The 24,989-nt window shown below is 38.1% G+C and overlaps 1 protein-coding gene across 1 annotated transcript; it reads right to left on the reverse strand.

The window, feature by feature from the left end:
• Window positions 1–4,216: 4,216 nt before the first annotated feature.
• LOC128744403 (putative odorant-binding protein A10) lies at window positions 4,217–24,419 on the reverse strand. The gene is made up of 3 exons (XM_053841398.1): window positions 24,391–24,419; window positions 19,208–19,371; window positions 4,217–4,356 (listed from the first exon to the last, which is right to left on the reverse strand). Exons 1-3 carry the CDS (start codon window positions 24,417–24,419, stop codon window positions 4,217–4,219), a joined length of 333 nt encoding a protein of 110 aa, XP_053697373.1.
• Between the last annotated feature and the right edge of the window lie 570 nt (window positions 24,420–24,989).

Raw genomic sequence — 24,989 nt, forward strand, 5'->3', positions numbered from 1 at the left:
TATCATATGGCTACATTGGTTTCATTGTAATTTATGTGAATCCGACTACGGTACACCATATCACGTAATTTGCAACTGTCCAGCAGTAGCACAATTGCGTCATAGGATCTTTGGATCCTACGTCTTAAATGAATCGGATTTTAGGAAACTAAAATTACGAGACATTTTGAGGTTTCTTACCGAACTATATTGAGCGGTATTGAGCTATAAGCTCTTATTTATCATGAGTATACCCCCCAGGGGGTGTACTTTTGATAAGTTAACTACCAAGGATTGCAGTATCCCCTCGGGGGTACAAAAATCTCTCAGTATATATATGTTTGTGTTTGTCCAAATTCCTCATCCACCCCTTCCTATTCCTCCTGTTTTCCTTCCCGTCCTCATCAGGTAAATGATGACACGGGCAAGATGGGCAAGGCACAAATCTTCTACATGATTGTGAGAAACGTGCTGCTCGAGCCAAAGATGCTGATAAATGCGTACCATAAAACCGTTAAAAACGTTAAAAACCATAATATATCCTTTAAGGGTTAATTAAAGGTTGTGTGTAATCTAGAATCTTTCTGAACAGTATTTTACTGTACTGTATTGAGGCTGGAGTAAGACTGTATAACCTTTTCATTAGCAAACGAACGATTATTGAACAATCATGAAGATTGGAGACCTTTGGCAGCAGAAATTGAACAAATAATGAAGTACTGTATTTCGAAATATGATAGGTTACACTCAGCTCTACAAATGATCGGTGTTAAATCAGACCAAGTCAGTTCGTAAAATTTAAAAAAAAATTATAGTTAATGACAGCAAACGATCAAGAAATTTCTAAGCTACATTTTACTCTAATCAGACTACACACTTAAAAAAAGTACCGAGTTCGGTAAGTTACCGTAAATTTTACCGAACTCTGAGCAGTAGAACGTTCGGTAAAATTTTTTTATGATGCCAGACATTACTAATGATCCGTAAACGTCGATTGGCACCATCGAATTTTACCGAACGTTCCGCTGCTCAGAGTTCGGTAAAAAAATTTAAATGTGTACATAAACGTTACAAACAGGCAGAGTTATGAAATAATTTCGAACGATTAATAGCTATTAACTATACAAAGCAACAAATTTTGAGCGCGTTTTTCTCGAAATCAGAGTTTTGTCCCTTGGTTCGGTATTAAGTCACTGACCAAATGTTACATGCATGTTTTAATTTTTTTTTATAGATTTTGCTTCTAAGAGAACCGCCAAGTTAGCTTCTAGGAACAATGCTGGTCTAACAAGCCAGTCCATTGTATGTTCGAATCTTGGCTGGGCGATGCTGCTATTGAGTCAGTAGAATCGTTGTAGTACTAGCTCTGTACAGCATTCGCTCGCTAATTGCGCGAATGTGGCGATGCAACTAGCGAATTTCGTTTTTTAATTGCACGATGGCTGCCACCTGCCAATATTTATTGTAAAACGTGATGCGTTATCACCGTAACCTCTTCACAGGCATTCACAAGTGCACTAGATTTTGAGAAAAACATTTAAATCTTTTCAAACGAACCAAAAGCTTAATGAATAAGTGTCCAATTCGTCAAAGTTTTGCAAAATTTGTGTTAATTTGTTTGTAATATATCTGCGTAATGCAGAGAGAGTTTTTATTCGGTAACACTGCAGTTTTGTTTAAAGCAACCAACTAGGAAGCCACGTGTAGTTTGACAGATAACTGTTTTTTAGTTGCACGATCGTGCAACTAGCAAACGTGCAATTAAAAGGCAGTGCGATTAGAGGACGTGCAATTAGCGCACGAGGGCTGTAGTTGTCCTATACTCTAACAACCGGCGGCGAAGTCTGTCGATAAAGAAGGGTTAAGTCTAGATCTTATAAAGACATTTGAGCCCAAGGCTATGCTTTGCTTCTGTAAGGCAGTGCGGTCCAATGAGCCTAAGTGAGCGTACTGTAACCCTGTTTGTCTGTCTGTCTTTTGCTCTTTCTGTCGTTTTTTCGCACTTTCTGACTTTCTTTCGTTCTCTCTTTCTTTTTTGCTCTTTTTTCTTTCATTCTTTTTCTCTCTTCCAGTCCTGTTTTCTTCTTTTCTCTTTCATTCTCTCTCTGTTGATATAACTGTCTCCGTTCTTACTTCACGTACATTACAACATTAAAAATAAAGCTTGGGGCGCTTGTTACGCTAGAACATCCTGGCGCAAAAAAACTCTGTCAGATCCTTTTTTCGATTTTGTTAGTGACTGGCTGTTGCCAGTTTGTTTCCGATATTTGTGCAGTTATTAGCGCGTGAAATCGTCAGCTACAGCAGGAGACAGAATACGTGACATCTGATTTAATGAAAACCGGCTGCGAGTCAACACGGAAAAGTTGTGAGCGTGCTTTAGAATATCATTAGAATTAATTGTATACCTACTGACACAAATTATGCAGGGAGAGAATTGGGGATGAATACGGTAGATTTCGTACGGTAGATTTCGTAAGATTGCAGTTTAAATTACATTTTAATTATGTATGTGCATTTTTGAGCTCACAGTTAGATCCGTTTGGCAAAGTAGGCTATGCTTCCAGTCGTCCAATTCCGTAGAAAACATTGCCAATGGCAACAGAAAACAAAACGTGCGACAAGTTTGAAACGTGTCATTTTGAGTGTCCGTAGTGAACGTTACTATTTTTGTGTGAAACAATTAAACATTTAGCTCGATTATTCTACAGTCCAGCACAGGTAAGTTCCTGTGAATAGTCTATTCACAAAATGATAAATTGCTTGCCACACCACCGGCCTAGTCTACACTTTTCGCCGCAATTGCATTCCAACCTGCAGTGCAGAATCCGACGGCATATTTTCTGTTTACAAAGACCGAGAACTTTTATGGAAATAAAAGAAAGCTTCACCATAGTAACCACCCAGCAGCAGCACACCGCTGATGCTATACTGCAGCGGGCGGCTTCTCGGAAATTAAGCTTCACTTCTTCAAACTAGCTTCGCTCTCGTTACTTTATACTCAAATCCAAGTACTGACGGGGCTAAGGGTATGGATCGTGCTTTACTTTCCGACCGGTCGGTGTGCGGTGTATACTGGTCTGACTTGCCCACAGTTGGCTTGGTAGGTGGTTTTGTTTCGGATCAAGTCCTGCGGTTGAAAGTAATTTAACTTTACGAGTTCCTGAAAGTTCTTTCTCAGACGACTTTTATTTTATTTTTTTTTTTTTTGCTACGCCAGCAAAACTGAAATGTGAAGCCAGTCTGTACAGATCCTGTTGATGAATAATCACAATTACAACTGTACGAGTAGACGTCAAACAATGAACGGTTTGCGCGCGCGGATAATCCGCCATCCGACATAGTTTTCATTTCTCTGACAGGTTTGCATCATCATTGCCTTTTCGCGCGGTACAATAGCAAGAGAAGGGCAGCGACCGCCCGCAACCCACAAACAAGCTCACAGCGTTATTGTGAATTGTGAATTGTGCACTATAGAGGAAAAACCACGCACCCAGCGCCCATCGTCATAGAGAAGGCACCACACACCAACGGCACGACACGATATGTAATACGATGGTTGTTTAGGCTAACCTACCGTTTTCTGACTTGAGCGCCCTCTTCCTTGTGCCAGGGAGCAGCCGAACCGGCTGCTGTCGACAATTACTACAATGAGCTGTTGCAGTGGGTGGTGGTGCCGGTGACCGGGATTGGGGGTGGTTGCGTCGTGTCTTTGTTTGGTTTGGTGCTTGTGTTTTGCTGCGAGAACACATGTGGGTACACGATTTTCTGTCGTTTTTTTTGCCCCACCATGTGTGTGTTCCTCTGAGTGGGTTTCACTATTGTTGCTGCATATTGTTTTGTGCCATTACCACTGTTGTCCCACTTGCGGGTTTATGATTTATGACAGAACGGATCTGGGCCGAGTTTTGCGGTGCCGGCAGCAGTCGGCCGTCGTCGTCGTCCTAGTGGCGGGGATGATATGATCGTGGCTAATTTTTTACGACTGTTGCCCTATGTTTTATGCTGGGTGGGTGCATGATGGTGCTGTTATTTCGATTCGATTCGAAACAGAATAGAAAGTATTAAATTGTTTCTAAAAGCTTTTATTCTAAAATTTCTTTTATTTCTAAAATCATTGTCTCTGTATTGTATAAAAATCTACCCTCCGATAAGCGATATTAAAAATATATTCACAAAATTGGATCGGTAATGAGAGTTTCCAATCAGTTGACGATAGTCGATGATGGCAACAGGATCAGCCTGCGTATGTTTGCACCAGTTTGTTCCATTCGGCCGGGAAGTTGCGCTGCAGATGGGCCAGCGTTTTCTTGATCTGAGTCACCTCGGTCGGGGTGCACTGAGGGCAAGCTCCACGGAGGACAAAAGGGGCAAGACCTGGAAGAAAGAGAGGAGAAAAGGTTTCTTTTGAATGTGACGTCATTATTAAATTTCAATGTTCTAAGATCTGCTTTGGACAGGACTTTTTGACTTTTTAATATTCGATTTCAAGATTTTACTTTTCTGCTTGTCGATTTATCGAGTTTTAACTTTTCCACGTTTTATATCTTCAACTTTTCGGAATTTTCAATTTAATTTTACCACTTCGACTTTCGATATTTTGGCTTTCAACTCTCCAGTTTTAAACTGTTTGACTTTTCGCTTCATCAACTATTCGTTTTTCAACTTTCTAATTTTTTAATTTTTCTCCTATTGATTTTTCGATATTTCGGATTTTTGGTTTTTTAAATTTTCGGCATATTAACCTTCCGATTTTTCCACTTTCAATCATTTTCGATATTTTATTTTTCGAATTTAAAACTTTTCGACTTTTTGAATTTTGGTTTTTTGGTTTCGAATTTTCGATTTTTCAACTTGTCGACGTTTCGATTTAATGACTTTTCGACATTTCGACTATTTTACTTTTCTACTTTTCAAATTTTCTAATTTATGATTTTTTGAATTGTTGATTTATCGACATCTTGACTTTTCAAATTTTCGACTTCTCTACTTCTCGGCTTATCCACTTTTCAACTTCTCTGCTAATCGACTTTTCGTCTTCTCTGCTCATCGAATTTTCGATTTTTCGACATTTTAACTTTTCGACGTTTCATCTCTTTAGCTTTTCTACTCTTCAGTTTATCGATTTATTGATTTCGAGTTTTCGATTTTTCGAATTTTTACCTCATCGACTTTTTGCTTTTCCGGTTTTACGACATTTTGACTTTTTAACCTTTTATTTTTTCGACATGTTGATGTTTTGACTTATTGACTTGTCGAATTCTCTCGTTATTCTCGTTTCGATAAACCTTCGATTTTTTGACTTTAAACTTTTTCAGCCTGTTTGAGTTTTCGATTTTACGACTTCTAATTTTCAGCTTTTCAACTATTCGTCTTCTCGACTTGTCGATTTTTGCGAAATATCGATTTTTCGACTTATTGGCATTTCGGCTTTTTCAACTATTCAATCTTTTCGATCTTTTCTACTTTTCCACTTTTCGACCTTTTGACTTTTCGATTTTGCGACTATTCGAATTTTCGGTTTCTCGACTTCTCATTTTCTTGACTTTTTGATTCTGCATCTTGTACGAGTTGAGTTAACGCTTCTAGCACGAAATAGAAATGGGAATTCGAACAGTGAAATTTCCGAAAATCGGTCAAAAAGGTTTTCTTTCGCTTTTGTCTTTTTGTCATAGATTTTTGCATGAAAAATAATAACGTACATATTAAAAGCAAGAATAGGTTTGGTTTTCACGTTTAAACTTCAAGTAAAAATTACCAAAATCAATATTTTTTTGCTCGATTAAAAAATTCTCTTTGATGTTTTTCGCCCCCCTCAGTGGCCTAACACCGGAAGGACAAAAGCTTTTTAAAATATTTGTAATGGCCTTAGTGTTTTATCGGCTTATCGACTTTTCGACCACAACTTTTCGGCTTCTCGAAATTTTCACTTCCTGATATAGCAACTTATCGACCTTTCATTTACTATTTTTTCGACTTTTCAAATTTTTGAAATTTTGACTTCTCAGTTTTTCAACTTTTTGACATCTAACCTTTCGACTTGTCGACTTTTCGTTTAGTCGAGTTCGCGACTTGCCGACTTTTGGAGTTTTTCAACTTCATCACTTTTCGACCTTTCGAATTTTCGACTTCTCGACTTTTTGAAATCTTCCAATTCTCTACTCGACTCTATTCTACTACTCGACAATTGGACTTTTTCGTCTTCTCGGCTTTGTCGATTCTTTGACTTCGAATTTTCGATTTCCATATTTTTAGTTTAGACTTTTAGATTTCTTGGTTTATCGATCTTTTGAATTTTTGACTTTTCGACTTTTCGGCTTTTCGACTTTTCGACTAGGGTAAACGCACCAGTTATGGCTATACTTAGCATGATATATCATTCTTTATGATATTTTGACATGAGAAGATTCCGGTATTTGCTTCTTAACACTTTCAAAGCATAATTTGAACATTTTTTAGTCGTTATGTATTAAAAAACTCATTAATAGGACATCATTTATCGTTTAAATGCGATTCGTAAACTTCATTCTAGCGTACCAATTATGGCTATAATGTTCTTTTATTCGTCATAAAAGTGTACCAATTATGGATATACTAAAAATTACTAAAAAAAATCAGCTTTTTCACCCATAAGCTAAAGTATTACTCAATGAAGATGTGTATTAAGTGTAAAGCCAACTGATTAAATCCACCTAAAGATGTAGCGATGCCTTTATTTTAGTTTCTCCTGGAACCTGCTCCGGAATATGTCCGAATTGCCTCAATCGTGGAAATAAATACTTGACATGATCGTCAAAGGGATATATACCAAAAACATTAAACTTGACATATCATACGATTTAGTTCGATGCTAATTGGAAAGCTGCCATTTCCCACGAGGCACATAGAGGAGGTAGACAAAATGATCGGGACGAGGTAAATTTGGATAAAGCTCAAACGACCAGCAACCAGCATTAAACGGATAAGATTTTTCAATTTTTCTAAAATATATCAGAGTTTGTGGTGGTCAGAAGACACTAGAAATGTTTCGGATTTTCGGGAGTATGCCAAAAACCAATTTTAATAATCGCTTGTATTGATCCTAGTAAAAAAATTCATTAACATTTATATTTTATAAAAAACCCAGAATCATTTTCCAGTCCATTGGGAAAAAGAGAATGGAAATCCGTTCAGTAAAGGATGAGATATGGCAATTTCTATGAACTTAGATACAGGGGGAAGGGAAAAACTAGGATTCCGACACGTGAATGTCACAAACCATTGTTGCCCTAAAAGTATCATTACTTTGCATTAGGTTTTAATTTTATGGATGTAATGCAATTTTTACTGACCAGGGTGGATATGTTTCAATGGCGTGTCTCGTAAGATCGATCTCAGAACATTTTTGGCTTTAAAGCTTAGTGTCTCACGTAAAACCGGAGATTCGACCTCTTGCATTCCAGTCAAATTTAGCGTTGTAATCTTCTCTCGTCAGAACTGTTCATGGTACCGGAACATTTTTCTTCATACACTCACTGGTCCTTTTCTTGGCCTGTTAGTTGGCCTCGAGGTACGACACTAGTCTAATAGGCCGCATATTTAAATCTCGACTGAAGAGGCTGTAAGAATCAATAGGATCGCCCCGCAATTGTCCTGTGCACGTACAGCTGGTTGCGAAGTCTGTCCTAGAAACCAGACGGTCAAGTTTCGAAACGGGTTGCAGCACCTAGGCTTTGCGTTGGTCCTCTTCCCGTTTATCCGTCTCGAATCCGGGCGAAATTTAGAATCTGCACAAATTAGACACTTCTTCCGCCCTAGAACACTAAATTATTGCTATTGTTCACGATTGATAATATATTTTACTTACCTGAAGTAATAATGTAACAAAATATCAGATTGTATCCGCGAAAACCAGCCGGAGACACTAAAACCAACGATGACATCCCACAAGGTTGTTTGTTTATCTTCACTATGGCGACAACTGGGTTTGCAAATTTCTTTGCGCGCAATGCTCCATTTCGCATGTCGCCAAGTAAGGAACAATGTATATTTTTTCACCAGTTACGGCAATAGTAATAAATTGGGCAATTTGATAGAAAAAAATGAAGAATTTCACAGTTTATGTAAAAAAACATATCTACATAATGTCATTAGTGATATCCATATGCAGATTTTGCGATCATTTTGTTATATGTAACTATTTTAAAGTGATATGTACCTTAGCTAAATGTTAGAAACATGAGCAACATGATAGTGGAGTACAGAAAACAATTTCTGCCTATTAAATCATTTATAATAAGCTACAAAAATTATTTTAAACAGTGAATCTGCCATTATTTTTCATAATTTGTAAAGCTTTGTCATCAGAAAATGTATCATAGTCTTATATTTTCGATTTTCGTTACACTATAGCTATAACTGGTGCTATCGCTATAACTGATACTCCTTCCCTACTTAACTTATGGACTTCTTGAGTTCTCTGCTTATCGTCTTTTCGATTTATTGAACTTTTGACCTTTCGATTTTTAGCTTTGTGGTATTTCATCTTCTCGACTTTCCATTATATCGACTTTTAGACATTTCTTCTTTTCAATTTAGAGTTTTCGGCCTTTTGTCGAATTTTTATATTTTCGACTGTTCGACTGTTGTACTCTTTGACTGTTCGATTTTTCGACTGCTAATTTTTTTTTAATTTTTGACTCCCAGACTTTTTGATTTTTCGGTTTGGCGATATTTTAACTTTTTGACCTTTCATTTTTACGACTTGTTGATGCTTTGACTTATCGACTTGTTGACTTGTCGACGTTTCGAATTCTCTACTTCTCGACTTATCGACTTCTCTGGTTATTTTCTTTTCGATCTTTTAATCCTTCGATTTTTCAACTTTTTTGACCATTTTGGGTTTTCGATTTTTCGATTTTTCGAATTTCCAGCTTTTCGTCTTCTAAATTTTTCGATTTTACCAAATCTGAATTTTTCGATTTTTTGACATTTCGGCTTTTCGACTTTTTCGACCTTTCGTCTTTTCAATCTTTTCGATCTTTTCAAACTTTTCGATCTTTTTGACTTTTCCATTTTTCGATTCTTCGGCTTTTTGACTTGTCGTTTTCACGATTTTTCGATTTTGCGACGCTCAGATTTTTCGACTTTCTGACTTGGCGTCTTTTCGAGTTTTTAATTTTCGATTTTTAAATTTTTCGACTTTTAGATTTTTTGACTTTCGACTGTTGAACATCTCGATTTTGTGACCTTTCGACGCCTTTTTCCGTTTTCGACTTTTCTGCTTATACGGCTTATCGACTTTTTGACTTCTCTACTTATTGTTTTATCGGCTTAATGATTTTTCGACTACAACTTTTCGACTTCTCGACTTTTTCACTTCCTGATTTATCGAGTATCGACGTTTTACTTACCACTTTTTCGAATTTTCGAAATTTTGACTTCACGGTTTTTCGAATTTGGCCTTTCGACTTGTCGACTTTTGGTTTTTGTCGCGAATTGTCGACTTTTCGACCTTTCAGTGTTTCAACTTCTCCACTTTTTGACCTTTCGAATTTTCGACTTTTCGACATCCCGACGTCTTGACTTGTCGACTTCTCCAATTCTCTACTACTCGACATATCGACTTTTTCGTCTTCTCGGCTTTGTCGATTCTTTGACTTCAAATTTTCGATTTTCAAACTTTTAACTTATTGACTGTTTGATTTCTCGGTTTATCGATTTTTCGACTTTTTGACTTCTCAACTTTTCGACTAGTTGACTTATCGACTTTTTGCTTTAACGAATTTTTAACCTTTCGATTTTTAACTTTTCGGTGTTTCATCTTCTCGACATTTCAATATATCGACTTTTAGACATTTCTTCTTTTCAATTTAGACTTTTCGGCCTTTTATATTTTAGACTTTTTAACTGTTCGACTGTTGTACTGTTTGACTTTTCGACTATTCGACTTTTTGACTGTCAAATTTTTTTAAACTCATCGACTTTTTGATTTTTCGGTTTTGCAATATATTAACTTTTTAACCTTTCATTTTTACGAATTGTTGATGCTTAGGCTAAACGACTTGTTGACTTGTCGACGTTTCGAATTCCCTGCTTCTCGACTTATCAAAATAAATTTTTCGACCTTTTTGAGTTTTCGACTTTTCGAATTTTCAGCTTTTCAAGTTTTTGATTTTTTGACTTTTCGACTTGCCGACTTGTCGACTTTTCGACTTCTCTACTAGGCGGATTTTTGTCTTCTCTGCTTATCGATTTTCCGATCTATAAATCTTGCGTCTTATCAACTTTTCGTTTTTTCAACTTCTCTTGTTGATTTTCTACTTCACGGCTTTTCGATTTTCTGAATTCGAGCCTTCGAATTTTTTTTAATATCTCGTTTTTTTGTTTTTTGACCTTTTTTCTCGACTGGTTGATGCTTCGACTTTTCAGCCTTTTACCTTTTCGGCTTTTCGACTTCGCTGCTTATCGATTTGTCTTATCGAAAAGGTAAAAAGCCAAAAAGTCGATAAGTCGAAGCATCACCAAAACGAAAAGTCGAAAGGTTAAAAGTTAAAACCTCGAAGAGTCGAAAAGGTAAAATACCGAAAGTCAACAAGTCGAAACATCAACATCAATCGAAATGTTGAAAGGTGAAAAGTAGCACAGAAACAAAAAAAAACCGAGAAATCAAAAAGTTCATAAAAATGCGAAGACTTGATTTCAAAATATCTAAAAGTCAACAAATTGAAAATGAAATAGTCGTGAAGTCCAAAATCAACAAGAAGAGTAACGGAAAAATCGAAAAGCCGAAAAGATAAAAAATCGATAGATCGGAAAATCGATAAGCGAAGCGTTTTAAATTTTTGATTATTCGTCTTTTTGACTTTTTCGGCTCGTCGACTATTTGACTTTTCGACGTTTCGACTTTTTAACTTTTCGATGCTTCAGCTTAACGACTTTTCGACTTCTCTGTTAATCGGCGTTTTGTCTTCTCTGCTTATCGACTTCTCGATTAGATTAGATTTTAAATTTTTCGGCTTTTCGTCTTATCGATCTTTCAATTTCGCGATTTTCTGACTTTTCGATTATTCGACTTTTCGATATTTCGACTTGTCGACCCTTCGGCGTCTCGACTCTTCGATTTATTGATTCAATTTTTCGATTTTTCGTCTTCTTGACCTTTCGTCCTATCGATTTGTCGATTTTTGGACTTTTCAATTTTTCGACTATTCGACTCTACTTTCCGACTTTTCTAACTTTCTTGTTTTTACTTCTACCTTTTGACATTTCGGCTTTTCGATGTTTTGACTTTTCGACTTATCAATCTTCACGTTGTCGACTTTCCGACTATGTGTAATTTTTTTTTCTTTTCGACTTTTTGAAATTTCCAATGCGCGATTCTTAGAATTTTTGACTTATCGTTTCTCGACTTTTGAACTTTTCGACTGTTTGACTGTTCGACTTCTCTGCTTATGGATTATTCGATTTTCAAACTTTCGACTTTTTTATTTTTTGACTTCTAGTTGTAACTTTTTCAAATTTTTGACTTATCGTTTTTTCAATTTCTTGACTTGTTGGCTGTTCAACTTTTCGACTTTTTGACTGTTCAACTTTTCGTTATTTTGGCTTGTCGACTTTTCGATTTTTCGACATTACGAATTATTAATTAAGAATTAAAAATCAAGATTTTTATCCATTTTTACTTAAAGTTTAATCGTGAAAACAGAATCTTTTCTTGTTTCTCTTAAGTACGTTATTTTTTTCCGTGCAAAAATCTGCCAAAATTAGATGAAAAACTTAAAAAAAAAATTTGGGCCGATTTTCGGAAATTACATTCCTTAAACTTTCACTTTTGTTTCGTTCTAGAAGCGTTAACACTCTGTACACTCATTTTTCAAGATCTTTAGGCTATAAAATCACAGATAATTGATTTTATACAACAACAAAATTGCTAAAGTTCATCAATTTTGTTTAATCTCCCCGATTTTTAAAGCCAATTTTGAAGCGTGAGAGGACAAAAAGTTCAAAAATAATTTGCAATGGCCTTATTGACTTTTGGACTTTTCCAATTTTTTATCTTTTCGACGCTTCGTGTAGCCCCGTAACTGTCCTGTCCTCTAATAGCCGGCTGTGAAGTCTATCGATAATGAAGGGTCAAGTCTTACTATAGATAGGGGAATGAAGGGGAAGGGTGGAAAGGAAGGGGGGAAGGGGTAATAGGTAGCTATGCTTAACAAGTTGTCGTTGTGACTCCTATCTTTTGTCCAATGCTGGAAGGTGCATGGGTCGAACCCAAGCTTCTGGAATTGTTGATTTTCCACTTCTCGTCTTTATTGTTTTCGATTTTGTTACTTCGAGTTTTCGACTTTTTTATTTATCGACGAAAACCGAGAAATTAGGTTTTTCGTTTTTTTGACTGTTTGACATCTCAACTTTTCGACTTGTTGGTGTTTCGACTTTTCGATTTTACGAATTTTCTAGTTCACGATTTTTCGAATTTTTAACTTATCGACTTTTTAGTTTCACGATTTTCCGGCTATTCGATTTCTCGACTTTCCGACTTCTCTGCTAATCGGCTTTTCGTCTTCTCTGCTGATCGAACTTTCGATTTTCAATTTGTCGGCTTCGATTTTTTCGAGTTTTCGCTTTTTTGAATTTTTGACTTATCGACTTTTAAATTTCTCAAATTTTAGACTTTTCAATATGTCGAATTTCGACTTATCGACCTTTCAATTTCTCGATTTTTAGACTTTTCGATTTACAGAATTTTCAGTTTTTCGAATATTTGAATTTTTAAATTACCGTCTTTTTGATTTTTAGATTTTCTAACTTTTCGTCTTTTGAACTTTTCGAGTTTTCGATTCTTCAACTTTTCGACCTTTTGACTACTCGACTGTTTTACTCTTCGACTTGTCGACTTTTCGACTTCCCTACTTCTGGACTTTTAGATTTCTCTGCTAATTGGCGTTTCGTCTTCTCTGCTTATCGACTTTTCGATTTTTCGATTTCCAATTTTTCGTCTTTTCAATTGTTTGACTTCGAGTTTTCGATTCTTCGAATTTTTCACTGATCGGCTTGTTGATGCTTCGACTTGTTGTCTTTTCGAACTCTCGAATTTTGGACTTCTCGATTTATTGATATGTCGACTTCACGAATTCTGCATTTCTCGACTTTTCGATTTCTCTGCTTAACGACTTTTCGAACTCTCGACTTTTCGGTTTCTTATCTTTCCGACGTTTTATCTTTTTGGCTTTTCGATACACTCTAATCTCATTTCATGTCTACGTCCTCCCACGTAAAAAAAATCGGTCGTACAAAAAGAGGACTAATTTAAATTTCGGACGTAAAAAAGTGGACGTAAAACGAAATCACGTAAACCGAATGGACGTTAAAAAACATTCTATTTACTTTTACACTCTTCTTCCTTTTAATTTCGGTCTTTCGTCGACTTTTCGACTATTCGATTTTTCGACTTTTCAAATTTCTAATTCACGATTTTTTGTATTTTTACCTTTTTTTTGTATGCCAGAAGGGCATTGGGTTAAAAGGCCACTGCAACAGTCTTAACAATTAACGATTTTCCACTTCTCGTCTTCTTGACTTGTCGACTTCTCGAATTATCAACTTCTCGACTTATCGACTTTTCAATTTCTGTGCTTACCGACATTTAGAGTCTTCTCGTTTCAAGTTTAATTTTGTGACTTTTTGGCCTTTCGTCGACTTTCTCGACGAACTATTTAATTTTCGAAGTTTAAGCTCCCGCAGTTTCGAAAATTTTAATTCTTGATTTTTCAAATTTGCAAATTTTCGAATTTAAATAAGTTTTTGCTTTTGTTCAGTTTTGTTCAGCCTTTTTTTGTTTTTTGACTAATATGATATTCAATTTTTAAATTTTTATGCTCTTCATATTTTCTACTTGTCGACGTGTGACCTGCGACCATCTATAGGTGTAGCACCCGTGTTGGACAAGAATAAACTTCGAACGTTTTAACCGCAACCATTTTATTATAGCTAGTGCAGCTGGAATTACCGCGGCTGCTGGCACCAGACTTGCCCTCTACTTGATCCTTGTTGAAGGACTTATGCTCAACTCATTCCAATTATAATAACATCGTAAAACAGCCTTATATTGTTATTTCTCGTCACTACCTTCCCGTGCCGGGATTTACGCGCCTGTTGCTTCCCTTGGATGTGGTAGCCATTTCTTTGGCTCCCTCTCCGGAGTCGAACCCTGATTCCCCGTTATCCGTCGTTACCATGGTAGTCCTCTTTACTACCATCAATAGTTGATAGGGCAGATATTTAAAAGATCTGTCGTCGGTGGGAGATCATACGATCAACAAAATTATCCAGATTTCAACTCAACACATGTACGTTGGCATGAAAAAAGTTTTTGTAGTCAACTCAACACGTCACGGAGGACGATTGGTTTGACTAATAATTGCACAGGTTCCGCGAGGTTCCCGTATTTTGCATGTATTAGCACTAGATTTTCCACAGTAATCCAAGTAACTAGTTAAATGATCTTGTAAATTATAGCTGTTATACTGAACCTTATGCGGTTTCACATTAAATCTGTTTGTACTTAGACATGCATGGCTTAAGCTTTGAGACAAGCGTATATTACTGGTAGGATCAACCAGAATTCATCATGTGTCCGTCGTGTCAGTAGAACACCTACACGCAGCTAGCATAGCGCCGTATGTGGTAGCGTATGGTAGCAGCGCGCATGGTCCGAGATTGCGGCGTGGCGAATGCCCAGTGGGGGCCGTCGCCGTTCGTGTATCCAACCGGTATACAACATCGGGCAGCATCACAGCGCAGCGAAGAAGCAGAGTACGCAACGGAGTAATACACTCGTCGAAAGATTCCCGTGTTTAGTGTGCACAGCTGCGCGAACCGACACACCGTTCGGCACTGGCAGCTGGGTTAACTTGTAAAAGTTAAAATTTTTGGATTTTTAAAATTTTCAACTTTTCGACCTCAACTGTTCGGCACCGACTTTTCGAATTTCATACTTTACAACTTTATCTGTTTAACGTTCCGAATTTTCAACTTTTCGAATTTTCGAATTTAGACTCTTCGACTTCTCGGCTTGACTATTGGACTTTTCGACTTCTCGGCTTGACTATTCGAATTTTCGGTTTCGACTGTTTGATTTTTCGCGTTTACTACTCTTTGACTGTAAAGTTTCGACTTTTTGGTTTTAACTTTTCTTCTATTCGACTTCTTCAGCTGTCGTGTTATTTCGGGCGGGCGGCCTTCGAATTCGTTCTTGTTGCTCTTGGATAGTTCTCGTTGTTGATGCATTAAACTCACGCTGATATCACAGTTCGTGCGCGTAACTTAGGGATACTATACTCTTATTTATACTGACGAACTAACTATAGAGTAAGGAGGGGTAAAAGAGCGATGCGGGTAAAAGTGCGATTCAATGATTTATCGGTGCAGATTCCGAGTGAATTGATTACATTGGCATGGACGGGTGACTACTTTGACAGCTTGAATCTGACGTAAACTTTGAATGCTTAAGAACCATAGTTGCTGAGTTATGTGCAAATGTTATTTTAGGGCCGTTTTGATGTAATTTTTCATTATACGGCAAATACGATATCAACAGGAAGATATTACTTGTTGAAAATTTGTAGCAGCGTTTTACATCACTTGTAACGCTTTTGATTTTGCAGATACTGAACAAAGCGTTACATGCCAATTCTCCCTATGCCCGGACTGACCAGAAAGGTTTTTAAATGCCTTTGCCTACAACGGCTTAAGCGCCACTTTCGTATCCGAAAGACCGTTGCGGAAGATGGATAGGGATGCCCGACCGAGGACTCTTATCTCGGGGCGAGTATTTCAAACCTCAAAGACCTTCTACGAAGCTAACTGACAACTAAGTTTCAGACTCAACAAATTTGAATCGTACTAAAACAAAAGCGACGAACAATCCTACGTATTAAAAGATCTTCACTTCTGTACAAACTTTGATTCACGCATCATCATTTATTAATAGCCCTCGAATATCGTACGCGCAAAGTTAAATCTGTTTAGCAGAAGGTTTACAAATGTATTCGCCCTTGGCGACAAACCATGGTTCGTTTCTTAGCTTCTAGTGCACTTCTTATCGTCTACACATTGCAATTGTTCCATTTTTAAACCCAACACGGGTATTGTTTCACCACGGTGGGTGTCTCGACTGCAGGTGGGTATCCCAACGATGTCCACATAGTCCGGTGCTCTACCGGGTCGCGTTCCTTGCCACCGCAACCCAGGAAGCTTTACGGCGAAGCGGCTGGTTTTTCTCGAGCGGGTGGAAAACTTCAGTAGCGTAGTTTAGGCTGCTTCACGGATGAATCGGTATTCGTTCTGGTCCAATTTGATCCGGAATTAGCTTTTCCGGCCTCGCACTCCAGATTAGCACCCACGTTTATGGGTTCCTATAAACGTGGTAGTTACAATGGCGGTCTAAAACCTACCAAATTGAAGGTAATTCTTACCTTCAGATTTTAACGATTTCGCACACTTTTAGCCTTTGCTAAATGCTGCAATCCACCAGCGCAAAATGGGAAAAGTGCAAATTGAGAATATTCCTTACCGAAACATAACGCAGGTTGAAGATAATACGGTTTTGCTAGCTACTGCTGTGCTAACTTCATGGATATGAGCTTCGCACCTTTGCCCCGCAGTAATCGCACTTTTGCCCGGCTAATGGGGTAAGTGCGAATCGGCACTTCATCAGAAGAACGAAAAATTTATTTTCCATAACAGTATTATTCCAGACGATTTATAGTTGAATGTGAAGACAGTGAGTTACTGCATTACTGTAAAATATATTTTGTTGTTGTCCTTCTTTATATCTCAAGAAAATTGACGCCAACTTCAACGCCAACGCCATTGCACTTATGCCCCGCCCTACTCTACTTGATAACTTGATCGCTAGCAATATATTGGGTTTATAAAAGAAGAGTCAGATATTCCAATATATCTCGATGACATTTTATGACAGCACGTCGTGTATCGTTTCGTATAACAATTTAGTATCGTTTGCTTTCGAGCCTCGCCCGTTGCATTCTTCGGACGGCGGTTGCTTTCGAAGGTAGTTTTGAATTCATTTGACCACAATTAGCACGATGTGCCGCGTCACAGCACCAGAGACTACAGTTCGTTACTTTTCGTTAGAGGTATTGTCCATTGGAATTCACTACCAACTTCGATAAAATCTAGCTCAAGCACGAGAGTTTTTAAGCGTTAGTTGCATGCACGGCTTAATAGCACATAGTTATTCCCTTAATTTAATGTAGAGGAAACACAGTTATAATAAATATGAATTTAGAAATAAGCATGGTAGTCCAACTATATCCACGATCAAATCGTGTTGTAACATTTCTAAAGGCTTTGCCTTACGTTACATATGTCACTAAATAATAATAATAATTAGCGATGACGCGTTTACAAACCGGAATTTTTATTGAAGCCTTAGAAAGGTTCATTTGAGTCGTGAAATCAGTTACCTAGGAACAACACGCGTAATTTCTATCATATTGAATATCAAAAACTTTTGGCTTTTATATAGCTTTCTAATGAGTCAGAGTTTTTAAGCAAGTTTTGACGTAGGACTATGTCTTTGATTTCTATTCTATCTATATGGGGGTGCACTTTAGAAAACCGAAAAGGGAACATGTTACGAAAAGTGGTTATATTTTGCACGCTTATAACTCAGTTATCCGTCAATAGATTCTAGAGATATTGGTATAAATCGATTGGAAACTTTTCAAAAAATCCATCACAACACAGTAGATTACATGTTTCCCTAACAAACGTTTAATAATTGAGAAAATATTAGACGAATATTCATTATTTCATTATTTTCATTTTTTGCCTTCCCACGTCAATGCTTCCTTATGATTGTATTTAATTTACGCCCTATAGAATCCGATAGAAAATTATTGAGCTTCAGATGTTGCTGCTTCCCCGGATAAGGCAACGAAGACATCCAAATTCACCCAGCGAGACGCCAACAAACCGAAGAATCCATCGACTCATCCGCCAACGAACGATATGATTTTGGCAGCTATTTATTTGTTGCTTACCTTTCGGTGCATCATAACATTCCTTTCCCACCCAAATTGACCTGCATGGGCGTGGCCAGCTTTGCTATTGATCATCACAAAGAATTAGATCACCAGAAAATGCACACTGAGAATGATCTGCTACTCCCAAGCATCATTCTGATGGTTCTTTGTGCAATCTCAGCTGATCTAGATCAATCGCGGGCAACCCACGGGCGGTCAAACTATGCTATGCTTTGCTAGGCTTTTTCCGTTCCTGTATATTCTGTTGATTGACTAAAAACTTTCAGAAATGTTTATCTTCAATTTTAATCTAGAAGATGGTCTAATTGTACAACATCGAATTATCAACCTCGCATTCCGCTAAAATGACCAATTTTAGTAGAAAAATCGATATATTTCTTTAACGCTAATTGTTCAATGCTTTGAGCGAATGCTTCGAAGAACTTCAAATTAATCCGACCTCAACTTTCCTTTTCTATTAATTCTAAAATGTTACGTAAAACTTTTGCCGGAGCATGTTTTCGCCCCGAATTTCCATCGCATTTTAACTTCCTGTGCAAATTTTGAACCTATTATTTGTCGTGGTCAGCTTTAGAGGTTAAAATTGTTTAAATAACTTTCCCGCACCAGTGGGTGCTTCACGTGGAATCTGCTGTGGCAGCTGGTAGAAATTGCTGCAGGTAGGTACCGACCGCAATTTGTTCTGCTGGCAACTAACTGTCAGCGGCAATTCGCTCCTTCTCCCGACAATTTATAGGTACGAGCATTAATTTGAAATTCATTTTTCTTCCTTCAATATGAGCTCGGCCCGGGCGGGCCGAACGGTCAGGTCACTACCGGGCGCTCCTAGTGCAGTGACCAGAAATGAATGGGGTTCTGTTGAAAATTCTGTCACCGCTTTTTTACGGACGAGAATGCTTTAATGCAATGCATTTTCCACCGAAAACAAAAAACGATTACAAACATGGCAGAAGTAGGTCATGCGAGAGGGGTTGGGTGGGAAAATGTTAAACCATTTTCAGCGCAAATGTCAGCGATATCGAGCTCGGATGCCGCTATTCATTCAGTTCAGCTTGAATTTTGACTGCAAGCGTCATAAAAGTTAGCCGGACTTTGATATCAACAAGTGCGGTATGAAATCGATTTAATTGCCCGTTGAATACGGCATTGTGTTGGAAATAATGATTGATACTCACTTTTGAGCCGCTTGCCCACCGGATCGCAGGCAACTTCACCGAGGGCACACTTGAGCTGCCGCATCAGGTATCGCTTGTCGCTGAGCGCTTTCTCCAGTGCTTCGTCCGAGACCTGTGACTTCTGGGTGGTGGCCTGCGGTGCTGCTTCGCTTGCTGCCAGGGTGCTGTGCACCAGGCAAAGTACCAGGAGGGTCACGCAGACGAACAGCAAACTCTTGGTGGTGGTGGTGTGACTGTGCGACATCCTTTGTACCTGGGATTTTGTAAATGAGAAAATTTCAAAATGTGAATTTTATTTTACACAAAACGACAATGTCGTAATTAATTGGGACGTCAATCTAGCGTATTAAGGGACTTTCATGCAATTATACTAAATTGACAAACTCTCAGATTAATATTACAGTACAAGTTCATGTCTTTTCGATCGTTGTAGTCGCCATATGGACGGCGGTGAAATACATGGTATAAAGCGCTCCCATATAGAACCGAAGAAACGAAGACGCATGGTTATTTTTGAAGCACCGATGCGAAAAAAATGTATAGAATCAACGCCTATCGCCGTTTGAATTGTAAATTTGAACTAAATCGGTGAATTTTTTCCTCAATGAACCATTTGCTGAGATTTTCACCACTTCTAAGGTGTTTAAAGTGGTTCTCTTACCTTCTGGTAAAATAATTGGTTTCAGATTTTTTTTGAAATTTTCCACATCGTACAAGTTTGACCTATTACAATCAATTTTTCCAATTTTACAATGCTTCCACTGAGTCTGTAAAACTCATGTATGAAACATTTGTATAGCTGAACGTGATTTACACGTGTCACCCTAAACGTGTCACCCTAAAGTAAATACGAAAGGCCTTGAAACCTTGTTATATAAATTGAACGTTTAGTTGCTTATGTTAAATTTACAACATTATTAAAGCGTAAATACGACAAATAATACAGTGCTCAATTAAAAAAATGTAGATTACATTCAGCTCTACAACTGTTTCATACATGACTTTTACCGAATTTGTTTCTATGTAGTAATACAATCGAATGAGCGTAAGTGAGCGTATTTAAGTGTACCATTTCTGCTTTAAAATATTATTCTCCATCACATACGGCTTTCTTCCAAAACATGGGCGGGTTTACATTAACAAATAAAATTGTGACGAAAAAATTAATATTTTAATGTGAACTAGCTTCGGAAAATTTCTACAGCTGTACGTTTAAAACCAAGTTTTAAAATTGTTCAACAAGTTTTGCAAGAAAATTGTACGTGATGGACAATTTTCATCATTTTTTCTGAATTCAGTAGACAAAAATCTATAAGAATCAGTTGAAAAATCCAAGGCAGTTTTTTTTTGATGCGGTCCTATTTACAAAAAGGACTACCGAACCGATTGCAGTAATTAGGAATTGTGTATAACGTGCCCCCCGTGGCCAATGTGCCCCCCCTTCGTTTTTCGCTAAACAAGCGAAATTAAAATGCAAAACCACCCAGAAACCATAGTATTTGATGGAACTAGCCTACTATGCAAGTATGACAGTTGTCACATGCTGTAAAAACAAAACAAAAATAAATTTGTTTTTGAGCAGCTTCCGATGTAACTTTTGGCGTCATTTCCATAAGCTATTTTCTTGTCAGAATCTGTAAATAACCGGTTGTTGCGATTCGATTGCGTAAAGTGAACTTCAAAATGACATCCCTGCTAAAAATAACGGTATGAAACGCTTGATTTGCTTTAGCATTTAATATTTTTTCAAATAAGTAAAAGCAGGCCAATATGCCCCACTTGCGGTGGTGCAATTTGCCCCCCCTTGCAAATGTGGCTATAAACATAGGTAAACAGATCTAACTTGAAGCCAATTGCCATTATTTAATTCAATTAGTATTGTAGAGCAACCGTGGTGGGAATACTTTATTACCAACGTCCAAATTCTAAGTAATTCAACTACCCGGTACAAAACGCCACAGCTGCGGTATAATGTGCCCCATGCAGAAAAGAAAAAGTGCACCAGAAGGCCGAAACTAGGTTTATTTTACATAAAATAACGATATTTTGCAAAACAAAGGAAATAGTTTTACTTTCTACAAAATAGAGTTGGTCTGTCACTGGTAGAAATACTCAAATTACCGCATTAGGCATATTATACCACAGGTGGGGCATTTTACCCCGCGCAGACGAGAAACACAACATTTAGGTGCTTTTATTAAATAATTCCTAGCATGTTTATTCCACAATACTAAATGAAATAAACAATTGCAATTGGTTGTCAGCTTAAGTACCAACATATACACGTAGTTGTAACGTTAATTTGGGGAAGTATAACGGAGATATATCCATTTATTCTTAGGGGGGGCACATTATACACTTTTCCCCTATCAGGGCAATACTCTCCTCAATTCTGCATACAAACTACTCTCCGTATCCTGTCAATAGATTGAGACCGTTGCACGAATGCTTTGTTTACCAGTGCGAATACTAGTGCGGTTTCCTAGAGGGACGCTCCATCTTGCGACAAATCCTCGATAAATTTCGAGAATTCAACTTGCAAAGTCATCATTTGCTTATAGACTTTAAGGTGGCGTACGATTAAGTTAAACGAAATAAGCTGTGCGGATTATGCATGAACGTGGGTTTCCAACAAAACTGACCAAGCTCAAACGTGCTACCCTCGATGGTTCAAAATCAAGCGTCAGAATAGCGGACGAGACATCGGACTCGTTCATGACGTTAGATGGTTTGGAGCAAGGTGAGGCTATCGAACATTGCATTGGAAGGTGCCATTCGAAGGGCAAGCGGGTAAGGGTAAGGCAAGGGTAAGAGTAGCGAAACCATCATCACGAGTTGTCACATGCTCCTAGGGGTCGCGGATGACATCGATATCATCGGTGTTAACCTTAGAGCTGTAGAACAGGCGTACACGCATCTTAAGCAGTAATGAAGTATTTGGTGGCTGGTAGAGAGCAAGGTTTCGAAGTGATCGACGCAATTGTTTACCTTGGTACGTTAGTGACATGTGACAACGATGTGAGCCGTAAAGTAAAAAGGGTAGATAGCGGCTGCCAACAGTGCCTTTTACGGATTACGTGGCCAGCTGAAGTCCTGTAGTCTGCAATTCCGTACGAATCTCGCACTCTATAAGATGCAAATTTTCGCGGTGGTACTTTACAACAACGAAGCGTGCACGTTGAATGAGAGCAACCGACGATGTTTTTGCACGTAAGATCCTGCGATCAATTCTTGGCGGCGTATTAGAAAATGGAGTGTAACGGAGATGCATGAACCATGAAATTTACCAAATAGCCAAAGATGCGGATATTTTAAAGCGACCAAAACACAGCAGGCTACAGTTGGCTGGCCGCGTAGCAAGAATGCTGGATGAGAGACCATTGAAAACAATATGCAGCATAGAACCCGAGAGAGACTATCGACTTCGAGGCAGGCTGTTGACGAGGACGCTACAGAAGCGGCTGTCAGGGGCGATTGCACGGGTAGAAATTTGATCTCCAAAACGAGCAAAATGACTCATGATTCCCGGTTTCTAGCTCATGATTTATGAAAATACACCATAATTAAAAATCATGATATCACGAGCTTCTTGCAGTACAACACAACGCAAAACCATGAATTCATGATTTTGTCCTGTCTGATATGGCAGTTCGGTCATGATTTGACATGAATGCACATTTCCTGATTTCATTCATGGCATCGGAATCAAATTTCTTTCCATGTGGAGAGTGGCAGCCCAAGACCGAGAAGTGTGGAGACGACTCCTAAATTCGGCGGAGATTCGATAAACGGATGGTCGCCGAAAATGTGAGTAAAGTTTCCAATTGTATATTTTAATAGCAATCGGACCTACGATTTTTAGCACATAATTGTTGGATACGAGTACGGTGGGTATTTCCAGCCCATTAAGCGGTAGCCTGAACAATATTCAGGAATTACGTTGAAACTATTTTTATTCGAGACCAGATTATTATATCAGTTGATATTCAGAATATCAGAATATTATTTACTGATTATCGGTGTGTATTTTGGTCTTAATGAAACGCTACTGAATTTGAGTTATAGTCGCGAGAAATGATGAAATCGCTGCGGCTAAATTGAGCCCATTTTCTATAGTGGTGTCTGTGTTTTTTAAATCCGACCGGCCGAAGTAGCCTGCACAGGGATTAGATGCTTGCAAAAACAGATCAAAAGAGACCGATGGATAACGTTTCGGTATTGCCTACATTCCGGGCTCATTGAAGATAATTAGTTTTGCAGTGACAACAGCTTGCTGCTGGCGCTAGTGTATCATTGAATCGTTCATATACATTAGCGCCAGAAGCAAGTGGTTGTCACTCAAATACTAACTATGTCAACACGATAGAAGCTTTTCAGGCGTTTCAGGCCTCACATATCGGTAGTAGTGTAAATAACGCACCATATGCTGGAATTAAAAACAAAATGCTGCTAATGGCTAGTGAATGAAAATTGATTTATATTTTCACATCAGAGGGGAATTTTTGTGTTCTTCCGTGATAAAAAGAAGTAGAATTGTTCTCTGATAGCACATTCACAGCTGTTTAGTTTCTAGAATAAGTAAACGTAATCATAATTGTGTGTTTTCCAAACCATCATAAAGAGCGGATACGCGTAAGCGATTGCTGCTGGTTTTTTCAGCCTGATTACGTGGCAGTGGAAAAACAGTGGTTTTGATGTTTATTGAATAAAATTTAGCAAATTACTTACGTTTTTATGGAAATAGTTATAACACATTAAAGCCTATGAGTGCTACATTCGTTTCAGTATTGTTATATAGCGACAAAGTTTTTATTTGGGAAAGTGTAGCCAAAAAAGGTAATGTATGCCGAAATTAGTAGCGTGCTGGGAATAACCTCCCGTATCCTACTTTCTAGATATTAATTTTCTGGGGATTAATGCTTTCTGGTCAATGGTTTTCTGGTTATTCGCGCTTTTCGAGGGTTTGGTTTTCTAGGAAAAAAGCGTTTTATTTTCTGGGGAATAGTTTTCCGGGAATTGTTATGCAATCCCACTCATCACATCTTTATTTATTTCAAAGCAGCAGACGATACAGTGATGTGTTTCGTGCGCATCTCGGGGATATGCTCGAGTCCTTTCGAGACACGACGAGGATTGACACAAGGATTATCGTGCATGCTGTTCAATATCACTCTTAAGGGGGCATGATCGAAACGAGAGGCACGATTTTCATTAATTCCTAGACTTTGCAGATGACTTTCATATCATAGCCAGGAACTTTAGAACGGCGGCGGCAACCTATGCCAGACTGAAAACAGAGTCTAGCAGGATTGGGCTAAAAATAAATGCGTCGAAGACCAAATACACAAGACGAAGAGGCTCAATAGAAACATACACTAGTAACGAGATCAACGGGCGCATTCGAACGGAAAATCATCGGATCACAAAGCATCGTACGGCGGCATACGAAGCCAACGATGTACAAAATCTTTATGTTCTTTATGGACTTCGAGCCGTGACACTGCTCACGGAAGACATACACAGCTTGACCATATTCGAGCGGAAGGTACTGCGAACGATATTTGGCGGAATATAAGCTGAAAACGGAGATTGGCGGAGGCGCACCGTGGGATGAAACACAAATCTAGGTGGGTAAAAGCAATTACGCTAAAACCGTTAGTCTTAGGTATATAGTATCTTCGGAGTAAATGTGTTATTTTATTTTCCAAATTTTTTCGTGTATATGACATTAGGGTGACCATCATAGTAAGCGAGTGCAAAATATAAACTTTTTTATGGCTTA

Source organism: Sabethes cyaneus, chromosome 3 (genome assembly GCF_943734655.1).
Source record: "Sabethes cyaneus chromosome 3, idSabCyanKW18_F2, whole genome shotgun sequence".
Classification (NCBI taxonomy): Eukaryota; Metazoa; Arthropoda; class Insecta; order Diptera; family Culicidae; genus Sabethes; species Sabethes cyaneus.